At 43.5% G+C, this 22260-nt stretch overlaps 1 protein-coding gene across 1 annotated transcript in view; it reads right to left on the bottom strand.

Annotated features, from left to right (window-relative positions):
- Positions 1–22260, bottom strand: part of STX12 (syntaxin 12) — a 222213-nt gene that overhangs the window by 131548 nt on the left and 68405 nt on the right. The window contains exon 2 of the mRNA XM_086957486.1: positions 19173–19242. Coding sequence (XP_086813612.1) covers positions 19173–19242 — 70 coding nt within the window. The remainder of the gene's footprint in view (positions 1–19172; positions 19243–22260) is intronic.

Raw genomic sequence — 22260 nt, 5'->3', positions numbered from 1 at the left:
GCTCCTCGATCAGGCTGTGGGCTGCCACCAGGCCCCAGTCCTCTATTGGAGGGGAGTCATCTCAGAATAAGACTCCGGTAAGAATCCTCCACCGCCGCGGAAGTATGGATAGTGCGCGGAACAGGCTTCCGGATGGACTATGGCAGAATTTAATTCGTCCGGCGAGAAGTTCAGGTTCACACATCTACCATTTTGGCCATCTCAGCCACGCCCCTTCAAATATCCCTTTTTTGCAAATGTTCGTGCATGCACAAAGAAAGCCTTGTCACTGCACACATGCCACGGATATTGTCTTTGTCAATACTTGTCTACTTTAAAAAATCAGTATATATAGGTCCTTTTACATAATGGGTGTGGAGAGTGCTAAAGAAACACTGGGGCAACCGAGCACTGTGTCTGTCTCCTACCTTGCTATTGAACCAGATCACTGTTCTAATTAACTTACATCGATATTTCATCACACATACCTTTTGGGCTGCTTAGGGGTGTGAAAGGTTCCCATTACTATTTCAGTTTATGGTGACTTGAAAATAAAGCTGAGAGTGACAGTGATGTAAAGTAAAATTATGCCCTCCCCCCCTCCCCATCCCACAGAATATTAGGGACGCCCCCTAAGTCTTCCAAATTCATTGATACTCTTGACCTTGGTCAGAATAAGCACCCTAAAAAGTTTGATGGGGTCCTAAAAGAGGTGGGAGCTCCCCTGTGATGTAGTGAATGCTGGGACTTGTGTAATGCCTTGTAGAGTGATGTTAATCTACTTGATTTATTCCTCAACAGCTCTTCCTGGTATTAAACGCTATATATATCCACTTACGATTTAAAAGGATCAATACAAAGCTGAAAATGACAAATTACTCAGTTGTAATTAATCTTGTCCAATAGACAAACACGTTATTAATTCAGGGAACCTCACTTGTTAAAAATAACTTATTTTGTCTGATCTGACCTTTCCCTGAATATACACAATCGGAATAAAATACAAACCATTTTTCTTTTGTTTTTTTTGTACTATGACTTATAATAGACGACAGAGTAAAACGGCAAGAGTCGTAAGCATTTTTACCAAGTGCTTAGATTATAATTTTGAAATATGTTGCTTAAATAAACATGTGTGTATTGTTATACTTAAGGGGCCTCATTTATGAGGCCGTGCGTCACTTTTACGCCGACGGTGCGTCACTTTTTGTGACGCACCAGCAGCGTAAAAAATGTGCCTTGTTGCACCATATTTACAAAGTGACGCATCTAGGTAGATGCGTCACTTTGTAAACCCCTGCACCACATTATACCTGCGCCAGGTATAATGTATACAAGGGGGGCGTTTTGATGCAAGAAATGGTCATGGAAGTGAAGCAGTGAAATCTATAAGATTTCACTGCGCCACTTCTAGGACACAAATGCGTCATGGGCTGGCCCCATGTGAAAGGACCCATTGCTGGAGTTGCTTCACTTTTGTGACACGCTCCAGCAATGCGTCACTTTTGCGCCTACAGATACGTCAGAAATACTGACGTATCTGTAACTCCTTGCGCAATGATGCGTCATACTGTAAATATGACGCATCATTATTATTATTATTATTATTATTATTAACGAATTTTGTACCGCGCACGGTTACCCAGAGGCATCCCAGCGCTTATAGAGAATCAGAGCAAGCTGCCTATGTGAAGCAGAACAGATTTAGAATTATTCTGGAAATAGATAAGTTTTCAAATGTTTCCTGAACCTGAGCAGGTTTGGTTCAGAGCGTAGTGAGAGTGGGAGGGATTTCCAGGCGTGTGCAGTATGGATAGAAAAGCTCCTGCCACCTGAACGGGCTCTCCTAATTCTCTTTATCTGAAGGAGGTGTTTATTATCGGAGCGTAAGGCTCTGGTGGGCTTATAGGGCCGAATCATGTCCTTCAGAATAGCAGGTCCTTTTCCCTGAATGCTCTTGTGAGCAATACAGACGGCCTTAAAGGTCACTCTCTCTTTGACCGGGAGCCAATGGAGTGCCTTTAGAGCGGGCCTGGCTGATTGCCTGGCCGGAACGTTCCGCAGCAGCCTGGCTGCCGCGTTCTGCACTTGTTGCAGGATTTTGAACGTTGATTCCGGTGCTCCGAGAAAGAGTGCATTACTGTAGTCCTGGCGTGAGATGATTAGACCTTGGACTAACAGCTTCCGGGAGAGTTCAGGTAAGAGGGGGAGAACCTTACGGGCCGAACGGAGCAGTCCATAACACACGCCAGCGATCTTCTTGGCGTGTGTCCTAAAGGACAGATCAGGCTCCATCCAGACCCCCAGGCTCTTAATCTCCTTCTTTGGGTCAGGCGGAGTGCCCATACAGTTGGGCCAGCTGCTCGGCGAGAGGGCAAAGCTTGAGTGGCCCAAGATCATCAGCTCAGTTTTTGAGCCGTTCAATTTGAGCGATGACCTGGTCATCCAGTCAAACACCTCTCTTAGGCATGAATGGAGCGTTTCAGGCTGTTTCTCCAGCTGTGTCAGACCCACCAATAGCTGAGTGTCATCCGCATAGCTTATGGTCTTAAAGCCAAACGGAGACACCACACCCTCCAGGGGTGCCATATACACGTTAAATAACGTGGGGCTCAGGGATGAGCCCTGAGGCACCCCACAGTGAAGTGGAAGGGGAGGAGATTTTGCGTTGCCTTCCCAAACCTCGAAGGTACGCCCCTCCAGAAAAGAGGCCAGCCATTCCAGGGCCGCTCCTGTGACACCTGTCTCTGCTAGGCGTTGTGTCAACACTCCATGGTTGACAGTATCGAAGGCCGCACTTAGTTCCAGGAGGATCACTGCCACTGACCCCCCTGTATCCAAAGTGCTTCTGGCCTCCTCTACAACTGCTAGCAGAGCCGTGTCGGTTCCATGACCCGGTCGGAATCCCGTCTGGGAGTCTCTCAACCGACCATTCTCCTCGAGAAAGTTGGACAGTTGGCGGTTAACCAGTTTCTCGGCAACCTTACTAATCCCTGGTAGCAAGGAGATGGGCCTGAAATTGGCTAAGTTCTGTGGATCTAAGCCAGGCTTCTTCAGAAGCGCTTTAACGACTGTGCTCTTCCAGTCTGGCGGTACCGTGCCATGAGCGAAGGAGAGATTGACCAAATCGGTCAAAGGCTCTCCTATCGATGGGGCAGCCTGCTTTAAATACCGCATTGGGACTGGGTCTCGAGGCGAGCCACTCTTCAAGCTCCCGAGGACCTTCAGTACTTCGCCTGAGGTTACGGGGCCAAAAGACGTCAATAAATTTTCCGACATGCTTAAGTCCTCATTGGTGTCGCAAGGAGGGTACAATGAAAAGTGACGCATCGCTGTTTTCACGTAGCGATGCATCACTTTTCATAAATGAGGCCCATCGCAGGAGTAAGCACTGGTCCATAACAAAGCTAAGGTCGGAACTGGTAACCTGGCAGTGACTGCTTTAGGGGGAGCCTTTCTCCTGCAAGGGGGTGCACACACACCTAGACAAAGGGTGGCATTAGCAAATCTATAGTGATCGGGCAGACGTCCCATCCCCCAGGGCAGTCCTGCGAATCCTGCTTTCTCCCAAACGAAAGGGTTTAAAATGCAGTGATCACTCAGAATTCTCAATCCTGGGAAGTGAATGGTGGTAACACAGAGGGGTCTCCCAGGTGTGTATTCATTCACAGGGACGTAACCACCAACAAGCCTTTACACTGTTTAGAATTAAAAACTTATTTATAAAAGAGGTACACAGTTAAGTTGAACTCCAACCTTAATCATCTCTGCACTATGTAAACAGTTGAGACCCTTTGCCTCAGTATAGTGTATAGCTGAAAGTGTATAGCTGAAAGGAAGAGCTCGTCAAAGCAGAGAAAGTGTCTTTCGTAATTTCGTTTCCTATTTACTATTTTCTTTTAAATGGACAGAAATATTGGGGTGAAATTATAATAGTTTGCTTGGCAAAATAATTCACCCGACTGCACTTTAAAATAGCAAACTGTGCACATACTGATTCAAAGATGACACTGAGTGTTATCAGTAACCTCGTAACAATACAGCCGTAAATATCAACCTTTAGTTGGAAGAGCATGGTGGCACAGATACATTTCAAGGAAATATCTCCTAAGTGACCCTTATTCTAAAGATCTAGCCAGCATTTCACACTAATTCTATCATTAAGGACTTATTTTATATTTTTTACTACTATTGACTCTGGGTGAGCTGTATTTTGTTCTTTTTTGTATTTCTCAGAATGATAGACAACATACATGATCCATTGCCCTGCAGTGTTTTTATTCTGTGTAACCGCATCATATATCTGAGAATTGCAGCAACAAAGATGCCTACACTGCCTATGTGCCCTGCATGGCTATTTTATCTGAAGTTAAGCCATACTGTCCTAGGAAAAGGCTGGGTCATTATGTTTTGAGTGGGGAATGCATTGCAAGCCTGGAATCCAAGAGCTGTACCTGAAGGGATAGCTTTACTATAATGCATCTGAATTAACCATCTCTGGGATCGTTCATCTGCAACGCGCTAATATCAAGACGTGTATTTGTAAAGCGCACATGCATGCAGATGGCGTCTTGGCGGTGAATAACAAATGTTTATTGTTACCTATTGAATGATATTCACTTTATCAACCTCAGAAGGATAAAAGGCTGAGTAGACCAACTGGGATTTGAACCTGTGAACATGAGGTCAAACACAGGCTCCTACAGTGGGCACATTAGTCCACTAAGCCACCAGACCTAGCAACAATAATGTAAGTAGTTCATTCGTCTGATGCAGCAGAAACATAACTCAAAGAAAGCACAGAGCTGCACGTACACCACCTAAGTTTCTTCATTGATATTATTAAGTGAGCAAAACTAAATTTAAACTCTGAACTGCCACAACTGAAATCCTGTGCCAAATAAGTTCAAAGTACTAATTCTCCTTCAAGAGCCACCTTCTTTGTTCATCTGAAATCAAGGCATTCAAATCTATTGAGTCTAGGGCAAAACAATACTAGTCCCTCCTTGTGAAGGGCTATTCCATATACTTTGCTTAATACGCTACCCAATCAGAGTTGAGTAAGAGCAAGGTTAGTGGACTCTTCTACAGTGACAGATATCATGTGATGTGAGCAAGTGAATGTTAAACAACAAATCTTAAAGTTAACTCTTTCCTGTAACGGTAATATATGCAGGCTTTTAAGCAAGGGGATAATGTAATTGTCATAAGACTTTTTAGCACAGACATTATAGCTTTTCACCTATTGAAAACCCTTCAGCTGGTAAGCTGATGTGTTCCCTATATCTGCATCAAAGTACGTATTATAGTTTGGGACGTGTAGACAAGACAAAAGTGAGTGTTGAGACATTCATAAAGGATGACTGCGTATGGCTTTGTGGATTGGCAGAATATCTGCCTGGTCTTCATTCCTTCAAACTAACCTCCTTGCTCTCTGCCCAAGGGGCTGCAGGCCTAGAGGGAGCACTCTGTGTTTCAGAGACCTTTAATGGATGGGCTAAAGACTCACTGCCCAGAACCTTCTCCTTCCAGGGGCACTGTGGTATGTGATTAGGACAGTCACACAGCAGCAGTTTTCTATGTAATGGTTGTGTAATGTCAAACGTTGTGATTTAATAAGAAAGCAATTAAAACAAAATACTGTCACTGAGCCTCACAGTCTGAGGTATGCTTTGTTGCAAGGGTTAACAGAGTTGGAATGGGCAGACACACTCTGCTTCTCTTAGGTGAGAAAGACACATGCCACTGCATTTCAGTCAGGAACTACAGGACAGGGACAGAAGATAAATGTGCATGTGGAGGGACTGCAGCGGCATAAATAATGCGCCATGTTGCACCATATCTACAGTGATGCGACAGGTATAATGTATGTAGGGTGGATGTTTCCCCACAAAAAGCCTCGTAGAAGTGGCACAGTGAAATCTATCAGATTTCACTGTGCCACTTCTAGGACGGTACTGCGTCACAAGCTTCCTTTTAAGATTTATTTTCTCACAAAAACAGCTAGTGAATGACTATCAAATTATCCTTCTGTATTCCTGAACAAAGGATTCACCAGCTTCTTTTAGGAAGCCTCGTTTTATACCCTACACACACCGAAGTACAACATTTGCACTCAATCCGCAAAAAAAAAAAAAAATTAACATTATGAAAGGTTCCTATTATTAAATTAGGCACATTCTGAGGTTTTTATTACCATAAAAAGACAGCTGTATGTCAGGCAAAGTGACTTTCTCTACTCTTACATTATGAGCATACCAGCTCAATTCAGGAATACAATTTGTAAGACTCTTGTATATGATTTGCCCTTCAATAACGAGACCATCCATGCTGAGAAAGTCATTTGTAGCTGACATGGTCACTTTTGAAAATGTTTAAGCCTTGTGTAAGAATTTCTATTCTACACTCTAAATAAAAGGCTGAACAAATAGATGTTTCAACTTTGTGAAAGTTTCCCAGGTTTCACCTGGGCATATTTTGAGAATGTGTCTTCCTATAAAAATGCGGATGTACCACTGCCAACTTGATTTTTTTCTAGTCTTGCACAAAGGACTGCTATCTCCATTCTGGAAATCCACTTACAGAATGTGTTCTCCCAAACACAGTAAATGTTTATAGTATGTTAAACAAGGTTTATGTGCATATTTATATTGCAACCTGGGTTTTATGGATTCCAGAGTGCTTCCTAATCGCCAGTGGTGCTGGTTTGAGGCAATGCCACATTATGCCTCTAACAATAGAAAAATTCCACTTCTCACATGAAGAATGGACTAGCTTATATAAAAACTAATGTATGTGTGTCTGTCTGTTTGTCCTTTATGCATTACTACACCATTCATCCGATCGCCATGAAACTTTGGGAAGTTGTTGAGTACACTTCCGCGAAGGTTTCTGGAATAACATCTTTTTAAATATCGGCCCCCCAGGCCCCTCATAATCTTTTGAATACTGATGTACGCACCAGACAGAAAAACAACAAATCGTGTATCCACAAGCACTCGAATAAATAAATAGAATTAAAACACCATTCATTCGATCGCCATGAAACTTTGGGAAGTTTTTGAGTACACTCCCGTGAAGCTTTCTGGCATAAATACTTTTTAAATATCGGCCCCCCAGGGCCCTCATAATCTTTTGAATACTGATGTACGCACCAGACGGAAAAACTAAATATTGTGTATCCACAAGCACTCAAATAAATAAATAGAATTAAAACAGCATTCATCCAATCGCCAGGAAACTTTGGGAAATCGTTGAGTACACTCCCGCGAAGGTTTCTGGCATAATTTTTTTTTAAATATCGCCCCCCTAGGGCCCTCATAATCTTTCGAATACTGATGTACACACAAGACGGAAAAACAAAAAATCGTGTATCCACAAGCACTCGAATAAATAAATAGAATTAAAACAGCAGTCATCCAATCGCCAGGAAACTTTGGGAAGTTGTTGAGTACACTCCCCCGAAGGTTTCTGGCATACATTATTTTTAAATATCGGCCCCCCAGGGCCCTCATAATCTTTTGAATACTGATGTACGCACCAGACGGAAAAACAAAAAATCGTGTATCCACAAGCACTCAAATAAATAAATAGAATTAAAACAGCACTTTGAAATGTTTTCCATATTAAAAGGAATACGTTTCAATAAAAATTACACAATATAAATTGAATATTATTATAACGAGTTTCCTTGAATTTCCTTTCTTCGGAGATCGCAGGTACGCACGGCGGGAAAGCTAGTATATATATATATATTAATTGTGAGCCTGGTTAGCTAGAAAGAGCCCAGAGAGCAGGTATAAGGAATACTCTGAGAGATAGAAGAGCTTTGTAAGAAGAGGACCATTTAATTCTTGAATGATAGAAACCAAAATTATAAGGATGTGCCAGTTCTTAATTCAATTTCTCTTTTGTAATAATCCTAAAGTGTCAGAGTGAATCAGTATGGGGACTTTATTGCAATCAGAAATACAGTTTTATCTTCCTAATGGAGACTAGAGTTGATAAATGGGGGCTAGAAAAGAAAATGAGAACTGTGATACTTGGATTTTTAAGGAAGTGTTAACCTTCCTGGATTAACACAGTTTAAATCAGTTAATGCTACATATGAAGTGGGATTCATAGATATGGGATAAGTCCAGTCTATCTCTAGTGGTGGCTTGAGTACCACTAATATCACATCATATCATCTCATGTACATACATAAAGTGCATATTCACCCCTGAGAATATCGTGTTGCTGAATACCATATGTTTTTTTGCTATCCAAGTAAATAATACTTATTTTATAGACCTTGGAAGGAATAAAGGCTGAGTGGGAGCACCAGTATTCAACACATGTGAGAAAGTGGTCAAACACATATCCCTCAAGTGCATTAATTCATTTAATAAGACAACAGACTAATACGATCTGTATGGGTTCTTCAACATACCTACCATTACACACATCACTGTGGAGACTTGAATATGACTATAATCACACATTATCACTGTGGGCACTTAAACATCACTATAATGGCACAATATCTCTGTGAGGACTTGTACACGACTATAATCACACACTATAAATGTGTGCTATCCCTGTGCATCCCATTAATCACACACTATCTATGTGGGAACCTGGGCATGTCTATAAACACACACTATCTCTGTGAGGACCTGGGCATGTCTTTAATCACACACTATCTCTGTGAGGACCTTGGCATGTCTTTAATCATACACTATCTCTGTGGGGACCTGGGCATGTCTGTAATGACACACATTCTCTTTGTCATTCGTGGTAATACTATAGTCACACACCATCTCTGTGGGGACCATGACATCTCTATAATCACACACTATCTCTGTGGGGACCTCACCATCTCTATAGTCACACACTATCTCTGTGGGGACCTCGGAATGTCTATGATCACACACTATCTCTGTGGGGACCTGGGCATGTCTATAATCTTTTACTATCTCTGTGTGGACCTGGGCATGAATCACACACAATTTCTTTGGCAACAGTGGTAATACTATAGTCACACACCATCTCTGTGGGTACTTGAGCATTCCAGTAACTACACACAATCTCTGTTTTGGTTTGAACATCATCAGCTTTACATTCTCTGTATAAGGTTTGCCTTAGTGTGTGGGGTAGATATGATTTTTTGGGTGACAAGGGAATTTTTAGGGTTTAGGGTAGGTATGGGTTTTTGGCTGGCAAGGTATTTTTTAGGTTTTAGCGTGAGTATAGCTTTTTAGGAAAAAAGTGCTTTTTTAAGGCTTACTGTGGGTGTGGATTTTTGGGGGCAAGGGAAATGTTATGGTTTCAGATAGGTATGGGTGTTCAGGGAATTTTTAGCATTTAGGGTGGGTATCGATTTTTAGGTGGTAAGGGATGTTTTAAGGTTTAGGCTGGGTATGGGTTTTTGGGTGGCAAGGGAATTTTTTTTATAGTTTAGAGTGGGTGTAAGATTTTTGGTGCAAAGGATTTTGTAGATTTTACTGGGTGTATGGGTTTTTGGGTCGCAAGGGAATTTTTAAGGTTTAGGTTTGGTGTCAGTTTTTGGGTGCAAAGGGATTTTTTAGGGTTTAGGGTGGGCATGGGTGGCAAGGGAACATATAGAGTTTAGGGCTGATATGGGTTTTTTGGGTGGTAAAACATAATTTATGGTTTAGTGTTTGCATGGGTTTTGGGGGCAAGGGATTTTTGATGGTGGGTATGGGGTTTTGGGTGGCAAGCTACATTTTTGGGTTTAAGGTAGGGGTAGGTTTTTGAGAGGAAAGGGATTTTTAGAGTTTCGGGTAGGTATGGGTTTTATGGGTTTGATGGGAATTTTTAAGGTTTAGGGTGGCTGTGGGTTTATGGGGGCAAGGGAAATGTTATGGTTTAGGATGGGTATGAGTTTTTGGGTGATAATGAATCTTTAGGGTTTAGGGTGGGTATGAGTTTTTGGGAGATAATGAATCTTTAGGGTTGAGGGTGGTTATGGGTTTTTGGGTGCCAAGAGAATATTGAGGGTTTAGGGTGGGCGTGGGATTTTGGTTGGCAAGATATTTTATATGGTTCACGGTGAGTATATGTTTTTAGGAGGTAAGGGCTTTTTTAGTGTTTAGGGTGGGTATGGGTTTTTGGGCTGCAAGGGAATTTTTAGGGTTTAGGATGGGTATGGGCTTTTGGGTGGCAAAGGCATTTTTAGGGTTAGGGTGGGTATGGGTTTTTGGGTTGTAAGGGATTTCTTAGGGTTCAGGGTGGGAATGGGTTTTTTGGGTGGCAAGGGCATTTTTAGGGTTTTGGGCAGGAAAGGGTTTTAGGTGGCAATGGAATTTTGCAGAGTTTAGGGTGGGTATAGATTTTTGGGTGGCAAATTCATTTTTGGGGTTTTGGATGGGTATGGATTTTTGGGTGGTTGGGGATTTTTTAAGGTTTAGAGTGGGTATGGGTTTAGTTGGTAATGAATCATCTAGGGTTTAGTGTTTGTATGGGTTTTTGGGTGGCAAGGGATTTGCTAGTGTTTAGGGTGGGTGTGGGATTTTTGGTGGCAAGGGATTTTCTAGGGCTCAGGGTGGGTGTGTTCTTGTGGGTTCTTGGTTGGTAGGGGATTTTTTAGTTTTTAGGGTGGGTAGGGGTTTTGGGTAGCAAGGGAACCTTTAGACTTTAGTGTGTGTTTTTTATGGGTTGTAATGATTTTTTTTAGGGTTTATAGTTTGTATGGGTTTTTCGGTGGCAAGGGAATTTTTAGGGTTTAGGGTGGTTGTGGGTATATTTGTGTGGTAAGGTTTTTTTAGGGTAGTTATGGGTTTTTAGGTGGCAAGGGAACATTTTGTGTTTAGGGTGAGTATGGGGTTGTTGGGTGGCAAGGGAATTTTTAGGGATTACATTCAGTGTAGGTTTTCGGTTGGTAAGGGATTTATTTAGGGTTTAAGGTGGGTATGGGTTTTTGGGTGGCAATGGAATTTTTAGCATTTAGGATGGGTGTGGGTTTTTGAGTGGTAAGGGAATTTTTAAGGTTAGGGTGGGCATGAGTTTTTGGGTGATAAGGAATTTTTAGAGTGATTATGGGTTTTTTGGTTGTAAGGTTTGCCTTAGGGTAGATATGGGTTTTTGGGTGATATGAGCTGTTTTAAGGTTTAGGGTGGGCTGAATTTTTGGGGGGCAAGGGAAATGTTATGGTTTCTGGTGGGTATGGGTGTTTGGGTGATAGGGGAATTTTTAGCGTTTAGGGTGGGTATGGATTTTTGAGTGGTAAGGCTTTTTTAGGGTTTACGCTTGGCTTGGGTTTTGGGTGGCAAGGGAACATCTTGGGTTTAGGGCTGAAATGTTTTTTTTTTGGTGTTAATGAATAATTTAGGTTTTAGTGTTTGGATGGGTTTTTGGGACTCAAGGGATTTTTTATGGTGGGTATGGGTTTTTGGGTGGCAAGTGAATTATTGGTGGTTAGGGTGGGTGTAGTTTTTGAGTGGTAAGGGATTGTAAGCGTTATGGGTGGGTATGGGTTTTGTGGGTTTGATGGGGATTTTTAGCGTTTAGGATGGGTTTAAGATTTTGGTGGCAAGGGATTTTGTAGGGTTTAAGTTAAGTATGGGTTTTTGTGTCACAAGGGAATTTTTAAGGTTTATTGTGGGTGTGGGATTTTGGGGGCAAGGGACATTTTATGGTTTAGGGTGGGTATGAGTTTTTGGGTGATAATGGATTTTTGGGGTTTAGGGCGGTTATGGGTTTTTGGATTCTAAGTTGTGCCTTAGGGTTGATGATGGGTTTGGGGTTTTTTGGTGCCAAGGGAATATTGGGGGTTTAGGATGGGTATGGGATTTTAGGTGGCAAGGTATATTTTTATGGTTTAGGGTGAGTATAGGTTTTTGGGTAGCAAGGTATATTTTATGGTTTATAGTGAATATAGGTTTTTGCGTGACAAAGGATTTTTAAGGGTTAGGGTGGGTATGAGTTTTTGGATCGTAAGGGATTTCTTAGGGCTTAGGGTGGGTATTGGTTTTTTGCGTGGCAAGGGAATATTAAGGGGCTCATTATGATAACGGGCGGATCGCCACTGACCGTATGGCGGTGGCGATCCACCCGCAAAAAAACACTGCCCGCCTCTAACTTCCCCCGCCACATTACCATGGCTGGGGGGACCTCAGCGAACGGGAATACTGTCCGCCGGTTTTCCACAGGTAGGCAATCTGGTCTGGTAGACACCGTCATCCATATTTGTATGCAGGCTGGGATGTGCCTTTCCGTGGCGGCAACGCCACCACGGAAAGGCAGGCAGTTTTTAACATTGGGGGCCCGTAGCGGGCAGGCATGCTAGTGATAAATCCTGCTTATTGGTGAAAACAGAGTTAGAAAAAACACTTTTAGAAGTGGGTATTTATGTGTGCTTATGAGTTTTTGCGCCTGCCTGATGTGTATTGACCGTTTGGTGTTGACTGACAGAGAAGGGATGTGCATTCACTCTAGTCCCTGGGGTAGTTGAGGTGTGTCCTGCCCTGAGTGGGTGACTCAGTGCTAGGCTGAATAGACCTTTGCTGAATTTAGAGTGGCAGGGGGAGTTTTCCTTGCACCTGAATAGGCCTGGTATTCATTTGGTGTGGTGGGAGGAGTTGCACATGCACCTGAATAGGTCTGTGCCTACCTTCCACAATAATGGCTCCACCCCCTGTGGTGTGTCTGGGGCCAAGGCTTTCAATATGAACGGCAGTGTTGTGCACTTCTAATATGTGGTTGAAGTTCCCTCAGAACAAAGACTGTGGCACTATAAATACAGGGGCTATAACCCCATGAAAATAAAAAGACACTATGTGGGGCACTTACCCAATGACTGCTGTGTGCCAGGAGGAACCGCCGTTTGTGAATAACTTCTTGTGAAACTAACCTGCTGCCTGCTGGGTGGCTGAAGTGACTGCCTCTCTGCTAAGGGACCTTCGTGCTAGCCAGCCTGTGCCCTGTTCTCTGCCCCAGTATCTCCAGGGACGAGGTAGTGCTTGCCTCCCTATTTGCTAATAGCGCGTGATAAGCGTTTTCAATTCTGTTGCCCAAGGAGTTGGCTCAATTTGTGCTAACCCCATACAGGAGCGCTTTTACCCTGCAGCATGGGCAGCACAGCTCCCTCATCTAGGGCCTGAACATTGAGAAGGAGGAGGTGAACGGAACAAAACGCTCTCCATCTCGTATTGCTTGCCTTTGTTTATGTGGGCCAGCAGCCGGGGCTCTGCTACATGGCTGCGAGGCCATGCCCAAGCAGCAAGGAATATCGGCCCGGGAATTCCCTTGGATGTCAGAAGATGTGGCCCAGCCGCACCCGCAAGTGACCAGAGTCTCACGTGTCCATTCAGATGCTTCCACACGCAGCCGATGTGAGACCCTAGGTGGCCGACGTGAGCCCCTGGGTGCGGGCATTGCTAAGGAAGGCAAGAGCCTCCCAGCTGCACCAGGCCGCTTGCAGCGAAACATGAAGAGATCCGTACCCATGCCACACTACGGAGCTGTACCGGAGGCATTTGGCTCCCCTTGGCTTCTGGCCCGTTGTTGTGAATAGTGGGGGCAGGTGGACCCATCACGCTAGATAGTGCGAGCACCCAGGGATAGTGTGCTCGCACCAACAAACAGACATCCCACTGGGCTGATCTCCAGGAGTAAGATCCTTTGGTGTTTCCTTACCCCGCAGATCACCCCTGTACTTCCATCGTTCCCCTGCTTCCATGGAAACCGGTAGTGTTTCCTTGCAGAGAGTGCAGGCCAGTGGCCCTATCACGCTGGTGAGCACAAGCACCCATAGACTGTGTTCTTTCCCCGTCGTGCAGGCAGGAGATCTTTTGGCGTTTTCTTGCCCCGTAGGGCGTCTCTGTCATTCCTGGCATTTTCTCAGTTTCTACGGGAACCAGTGGAGCATTTTCATGTAGAAGGAGGCAGGGGGATGTAGAGGGGATGTAGTTGGATGTTAACAAAGCTGGAAGCAACTATCTTAAAAGATTGACCTGTCAGACTGGTGACACCGGCTCAAGCGGAAACATGTTCAACTAATCGTTATTGTCTTGATTGTACTAACTGTAATGTTAGGCCTTATGTTTTCAGTGTGCTGTTCACTTATAAGTATTTACTAAAGTTGGCAAAAGTGGTGTATGACTTTATGTGATGTCATGACAAAGTGCCTAGTGGCACAGTGATTTATGTGATTGTGGTCTAACTTTTTAAAAATACAAAAGATATTTTTATGTAACCTTGTGTGGAGTCGCTTTTTATGGTGTGCCTAAAAGTGTCACTGTTGTGTTAGTGCGTTGTGCAAACGCTTTAGACATTGCCTCTGGGATAAGCCTGACTGCTCTGCCAGGGGTTGTCTTTGATGTGTTACTATCTTACCCTTACTAGACTGATGGGTTCTGCCCTACCATACCTGCATACCCTAGCCAACCAGAAACACCATGTCAAACAACTAAAAATAAAATGATAATACGGTCCATTATTTATGCTTTAAAGCAGTGAGGCGACGCTCTTCCACCTTAGTGGAGCAGCTGCCACTGTTGAAGTGGCTACATTAGTTTGCTAAACCACTAGATTATGACTATCTGTTTAAGTCTTCATAAAACCTATAATCACAGACATCACTGTGGAGACATACTATCTCTGTGGGGACTTGAACAAGTCTATAATCACACACTATCTCAGTGGGGTCATGGATATCGATATAATCAATCAAACACTACCTTTGTGGGGAATTGAACAAGACTGTCATCACACACTATTTCTGCAGGGACTGTGGTAACGCTATAATCACACACCAACTCTGTGAGGACCTGGATATTTCTATAATTACACACTATCACTGTGGGGAGCTTGACATCTCTATAATTATAGACTATCTCTGTGGGGACCTAGCACCCTATAATCACACACTATCTCTGTGGGGACCTGCCATCCCCATAAACACACACTATCTCTGTGGAGACCTGGGCATCAATATGACCAATCAAACGCTATCTTTGAGTAATTGAACATAACTATCATCACACATATCTTTATGGGGATCTGCCATCCCTATAAACACACAGTATTTCTATGGGGACCTGCCATCGCCATAAACAGACACTATCTCTGTGGGGACCTGCCATCCATATAAACACACACTATCTCTGTGGGGACCCGGTTTCCCTGTAGTCACACACTATCTCTGGGAGGACCTGGGCATCCCTATAATCACACACTATCTATGTGGGGACCTGGGCATCCTTATAATCACACACTATCTCTGTGGGGACCTGGACATCACTATAATCGCACAATATATCTGTGGGGACCTGGGCATCAATATAATCAATCAAGCGCTATCTTTTAGTAATTGAACATGAATTTCATCACACATATCTCTATGGGGACCTGGCATATCTATAATTACACTATCTCTGTGGGGACGTGGGTTCAATATACTTTAACTTTGTGGGACTTGAATATGACTGTCATCACTTACTATCTCTTCAGGGACATCAACATGTATATCATAACAGACTGTCTTTAGAGGGACTGGAAGTTACATGTATCAAACACTTTCTCTATAGGTCAATAATCACCATCTTAGTGGGCCTCCCTAATCATGCACTATCGCTTTGGGGACCTAAGATTCAGTATAATCACAACATATCTCAACATCACTTGAACATGACTGTAACTACACACTACCTGAGCAGGCACCTAGGCATCATTATAATCACATACTACCTCTGCAGGAGCCTCGGCATGACTGTTATAACAGCAAGCACCTCAGCATCATTGTTATAACACTCTCTATGTGGGGCCCTGAACATGACTGTAATCACATACTATCTCTGCAGAGATGTAACATAACAATAATCACACACTATCTCTGAGGGGACTTGAACATGAATATAATCACACATTTTGTCAACGGGGTCTTGAGAGTGACTATAAGCGCTATAAGAATTCTGAATGAATGTCAGAATGACTCATCCTACACTTTCTCTACAACACTTGAACAACACTATCATAATACTCTCTATGTGGGACTTTAATATGGTTATAATCACACACTATCTCTGTGGGGGTCCGGGCATTCCTATAGTAACACACTATCTCAGTGGGGACTGGAGCATGACTATTATCACACACTATCTCTGTGGGGACTTGAACATTACTATGACCACATACTATCTCTGTGGGGACTTGAACATTACTATGATCACACACTATCTCTGTGGGGACCTGAACATTACTATGATCACACACTATCTCTGTGGGGACTTGAACATTACTATGATCACACACTATCTCTGTGGAGACTTGAACATTACTATGATCACACACTATCTCTGTGGGGACTTGAACGTGAATATGATCACACTATCTCTGTGGGGACTTGAACATTACTATGATCACACACTATCTCTGTGGGGACTTGAACGTGAATATGATCACACACTATCTCTGTGGGGACTTGAACATGGCTATAATACCACACTATCTCTGTGGAGACGTGGGCATTCCTATAATCACAAACTATCTCTGTGGGACCTGTGCATTACTGTAATAGTGTTATTTCTGCATGAACTGCAGCATGACTATCATCGTACACCAAAACCACAATATCTGTAGGGACTTGGGCATCAATCTAATCATGCAATATCTCTGTGGGGGCTTGAAAATTATCATCATCATACACTTACTCTGTCAGCTCTAGAATATTATTATAATAACATGCCATCTCTTTGGGGACTATTAATGCACAGCCATACGTATATGGTGCCAATTGGTGAGGCTGATGAAAAACAACTAGGTGGTCAGATGGCAACTTGGTTTTAGCATCTGACCCCATTGCAGGATCTTAAGCCTCTAAATTAATTTAACTATGTGTTGTTTTCATATTCCTTAATGTTTGTGTGCACTCAGTAATAGGCTAAACATCCGTGAATCCCTGTCCATGCACTTTATATATATGATCATTTTCTACTGTAAAATGCATTATTAGACAAATCTCTGTTCTAGGTGCACCTAGGACATAGTGACCTATTCAAATTTGACTAAAGTATCATGTTATGTATGTATGGCACTGAAAAATAGCATTTATCTATTAGATAATGAGTGTATTCAATCAGAAATGAGAATTATTGAGTAGGTCCCCACAAGGATGGTAACACATGTCCAAGTCCCCACAATGATGGTTCTGTGCGCGTGACTAAATAACAACATATTTGTAAAATTGAAGCAGGATCCTGTATTATGAATTTTTTCTTAACATTTTTCTGTTATTGGTATATTTTTAAAACATTGGGAAGGGTTAGTCCCCACAAGGCTGGTAAAAACATATAGTCCCCACAAGGATGGTAACACGTGTATGCGTGAGTTTGTGTGCGTGTGCGTGTGCGTGTGCGTGTGTGTGTGTGTCTCTGTCTCTGTCTGTGTGTGTGCGCTCGTGTGTGTCTGCTTACATGGAGCTAAAAGGGAGACAGGAGATGGTCAATGCGCGCGCGACCTGATCCGGTTCCTGAGGCTGCGCGTGCCCATCTCTTGTCTCCCATAGCTTCTTGTAAGCAGAACCGACGACAATAGGCCTCGCAGCGACATCGCTTTGCGATCATCGCAGGTGTGAGACATAAAAGTAACACCATGGCAGTTTGGCAGATTATTACAGTTTGTCTAATTTTGTTTCAATCTCAGAAAATAGATTATTACATACTGTTTGTGTAATTTTGTTTCAATCTCAGAAAATAGGCCAGGTACAGAAGAATTGTGAACACTTCAATGCAAACACCAAAACAAGGACAAGTCATAGACAGGTCTGTGGGGATGTCAGGAAGAGTGGATTCACAAACTTCATGTCAAGTACGTATCAATCCCCACCTCTTTTCTAAAAATGCAAACCTTAAGAAAAAGCACATAGAAAAGGTTTTAGTTTGGCAACCTCAAATGTCAAAGCAACCCAAAAACCAAAAATACTGTACATGGATTATAATAACTACTTTTAAAAGGTTTTCAGGAAACAAACATCAAAGAACTTAAAATAAAATAAAAACTCTGAAAATCCCAAAATGTAAATATTCAAGAAACCAATAGAATTAAATATAGCAATACAATTTAATGGTTAACTATCAAATCCACTTAAAAAAGAAATCCATTCTTCGGCCTAACTAATATCCTTCAGCAAAGCCGTCGCTAGTAAATTATTTTATATAAATGTTTAACGGCAAATAAACTATTGGTTTAATTCTGCATGTGAGGAAAAGGCAGTGGTTAAAAACACCTGGATTAAAGTTAGCAGGGAAACCGGGAATTCTGTTTGCAAGAATGCGCCTTCAAGTATCCAGACAGGCTCCAATCGTATGCTGGTTTTTAGAATCTATGATTTTGGGAGTTGAGGAGGCTGTAAAAACTACTGAGGAGGCTAGTTAAACATTTCGACAATTCCATAACATCAGCAGTTGTCAATAAGAATTACTCAACAAAAAACTCAAAACAATGTTGCAGTACATTTGTACTATGGCAGGGACTATGGATTTAACCCCTTCGCCGCAGGGGTAATTCCCCCACGGCATGGGAGGAGAGGGGGCCGCGGCGCCGAGGTGCTCGTGACGAGCCCAGCTCGTCATGAGGCACAGTGGAGCTGTGCTCATGACGAGCTGAGCTCGTCACGACTCTGACCACTGATCGATTCTCCTGCACAGGCGGGGAATCAATTGCGCGTGGGCAGACCTCGACCGTTAGGACGAGCCCAGCTCGTTATGAGCACAGCTCCACTGTGCCTCATGACGAGCTGGGCTCGTCGTAAGCATCGAAGGGGTTAATGTTTGACACATTGCCTTTGACTCAAAGATGTTCACAATTGTTTCAACGTTACCAGACCTCTCAAAAATAAGAAACAAGTACCCTAACCGAGGTCCAAGTGTAAAGGAATAATAGTGTTTACAGGTACAAAGTTACACGGTATGGGTTTCAGATACTTTGTCAGCCCATCAGGAAGGATATCCTCTATTTGGCTTTGGGAATACCTAAAAAAGCTTCACATAATAAATTCAACTGATCATGTAGCTTATTAGTCACACAATAATTTTATAATGCTTTAGAACTCACGACTACTTGACAAACAAGAAAATGCACCATGTCCAACTGGCTTAGCCATCTTTTAACAGTGAAAGGACAGTGCCAAATACATTTTATACACAAGACCGACACAGATTAAGAATGTATTTTATTGGTAATATTATACTTACAGATTTTCCAGAAGTTGACTGTTGTCTTGCTTTGTACCTAGCTGACTGACCATGTTCCGTATCTGAGCAGCTAGAAAAATAAAAATACGAAAATGTAGTGTGTTACAAAATTATATTTTGCTTTTCTTTTCAAAGAAATTACATTTGAAAGCAAATTAAGTATAGGTAGCCCCAAGGGCATTAATGGGAAGGGAATGCTCCCTACATGATAAACAGACACGTATCCTTGCCCTGATTGCCTCACTGCTAGTAACACTGGTATTATAGCTTTAGATTTGGCCCTAGGATCTCACTAACCTAGTAGTGCATGGATGGCTAGACCTCCAAGTCCAGGACCGGTTCAGTGCCTGGATGGGCACATCAAATGTATCCTTGTAGTAGGTAGCGTAGTGCTGCCGATGACCTGGGGATATCAAAAATTAGCAGTAAAGCACACTGCATTTTTTGATCTCTTGTATGGCTATAACTTTTTCTTGTGAAAGTGCAGCCGACTGCCTACTGGTTTTAGTTCCACTATGATGTGAAGCCCAGAACTTTGCACTGAAATCCTGTGTGCATGTCAGATGCGTATTTGTGCAGTGAGTGTGTGTGTCACATAAATGGTAGTAGGACTCAGAGTGCTGTTTAAGCCTCATGAGTACAGGGGCCAATAGTATTCATTTTGGGTGCTGCTTGTTTAGCTTTCGTAAAATTGTGCAAAAGGAACTACTACATTTCTTCTTCCAGTCCATTAAAATAACTTCACCATCCACTTGTTGTACACGGTTTTCAGCATTCCCTTTTTGTTCTTCTGAATGTACCACAAACAGGAGGATCCACTATAGATGCTAATCGGAAGTGGAACAGAGCCGGAGGCCCCCAAATCCCTGCCAGGGGCCGCCACGCAAATATGTATCCATCCTCAGAGGATTATTATATGAAGGATATATATTGGCGTGGTGGCCCCTGGGGTTTGGTGGCCCTGTGCAGGTGCACAGCTTACACATGTCTAAGGCTGCCCCTGCGTATTCCTAATGAGAGCAAGCGTGTCACTTTCCTGCAACACTGTGGGAGCGTCCAAGTGTACATATATTACTTTGTCTCGAGCAGCTTATGTGCTTGTTTTATACACAGCTTTGGCGCACCATGTGTATGCGCGGTTCGAAGGCAGTGACGCCGCCCATCTGCTAAATGACCTTGCTTATTAACAGCATCTTCGCGCAATGGGAAGGTTCACCAGTTTATCGTTGTATTCTTCACTGAACGCTGCCTTTGATCGGTCGGGTTTCCACTAAAACTGTCCTGGCAGCGAGTGGTACGGGAGAAGCGTTATTCATCACACTAAACGAGATGGCACAGACAGGCAAAGGACTCTGGCCCCCGACACTTCTACTTTCACAACCACAAGCACACACACACACACACACACCACCACGAACACAACACACACTACCACAAGCACACACACAACCACACAATCACATGTACAATCACATGTACAACCACACACACAACCACATATACAACCACGAAAACAACACACACAAACAACCACACACAACCACCCACACACTACCACAAGCACACACACAACCACAAGCACACACACACACACACACACACAACCACAAACACACACACACAACCACAAGCACACACACAACCAGAACCACAACCACACACACACACATCCCCACACACACACACACACATCCCCCCACACACACACACATCCCCACACACACACACACACACACACACACACACACATCCCCACACACACACACACACACACAACCCCACACACAACCAAACTGTCACGAGTTGGATAAAAATACTGCCGCAGGCCACTTTCGTCACACTCCTGCAGGATTCAGCAGAAATCAACCTAGCACCACACGGGGGTGACAACGCGCACCTTTTCCACCGAATAAACAGAATTTACAATTCAGAATTTTATCTCCCTACTTGTTTTAACGCACTATCACCGTGATGCATTTGTGACCCGCCAGTGCCCCTCCCTCTGTTATTTATCACGTACAAGAAACAAACTACAGAAACTGCATCTTTTTCCAGTACAAACTGGGCGTAACGACTTTACCCCATGGGGTGGCTACACACCCCTGCCTCCACTTCCTCACTTCCACCCTCCCAAGTTTCAGAGGCAGCCTGCCACGCTTGCGATGAGTGATGGTGTTCTTGCGCTTCTCTGGTACCAGCTCTGCACTGACAAGCGGGGTTGTCGTCGGCCGAGCGCTTTACATCTCACAATGAGTTTGGTAAGCAACCAAGCGCCATATGAATTCAAGCAAAGTACAAAACACGTGCTCGGGCAATTGGATCTGTGCTGCAGCCTCACTGAAAGCTACCTCACAATCCATTATAAAGGTGACAATGAACACACAGAGAGGACTGTGCATGTACCCTGCACGCTGTGACAAATCTGGTTACACTTCTGGTGTTTGGTCCTATATTTCAGGTTAGTTTGCTACTTAATTGCATCTTTCTTTTGCTTTCTTGCTGAACCGGTGTGCACATGTGCTTGCTTAGGGCAGGTCACGGGAACGCAGGACAGCTCTCCAACAAATGTCCGTCCTACAGAAACTGCATCTTTTTCCAGTACAAACTGGGCGCAACAACTTTACCCCATGGGGTGGCTACACACCCCCGCCTCAACTTCCCCACTTTCACCCTCCCATGTTTCAGAGGCAGCCTACCAGGCTTGCGACAAGTGATGGCGCTCTTGCTCTTTTCTGGTACCAGCTCTGCACTGACAAGCGGGGTTGTCGTCGGCCGAGTGCTTTACGTCTCACAATGAGTTTGCTGGAATTCATATAGCGCTTGGTTGCTCACCAAACTCATTGTGAGACGTAAAGCACTCGGCCGACGACAACCCCGCTTGTCAGTGCAGAGCTGGTACCAGAAAAGAGCAAGAGCGCCATCACTTGTCGCAAGCCTGGTAGGCTGCCTCTGAAACATGGGAGGGTGGAAGTGAGGAAGTTGAGGCGGGGTGTGTAGCCACCCCATGGGGTAAAGTTGTTGCGCCCAGTTTGTACTGGAAAAAGATGCAGTTTCTGTAGGACGGACATTTGTTGGAGAGCTGTCCTGC

Source organism: Lissotriton vulgaris, chromosome 2_1 (assembly GCF_964263255.1).
Source record: "Lissotriton vulgaris chromosome 2_1, aLisVul1.2, whole genome shotgun sequence".
Classification (NCBI taxonomy): Eukaryota; Metazoa; Chordata; class Amphibia; order Caudata; family Salamandridae; genus Lissotriton; species Lissotriton vulgaris.
This window is presented reverse-complemented; position numbering and strand designations above follow the sequence as displayed.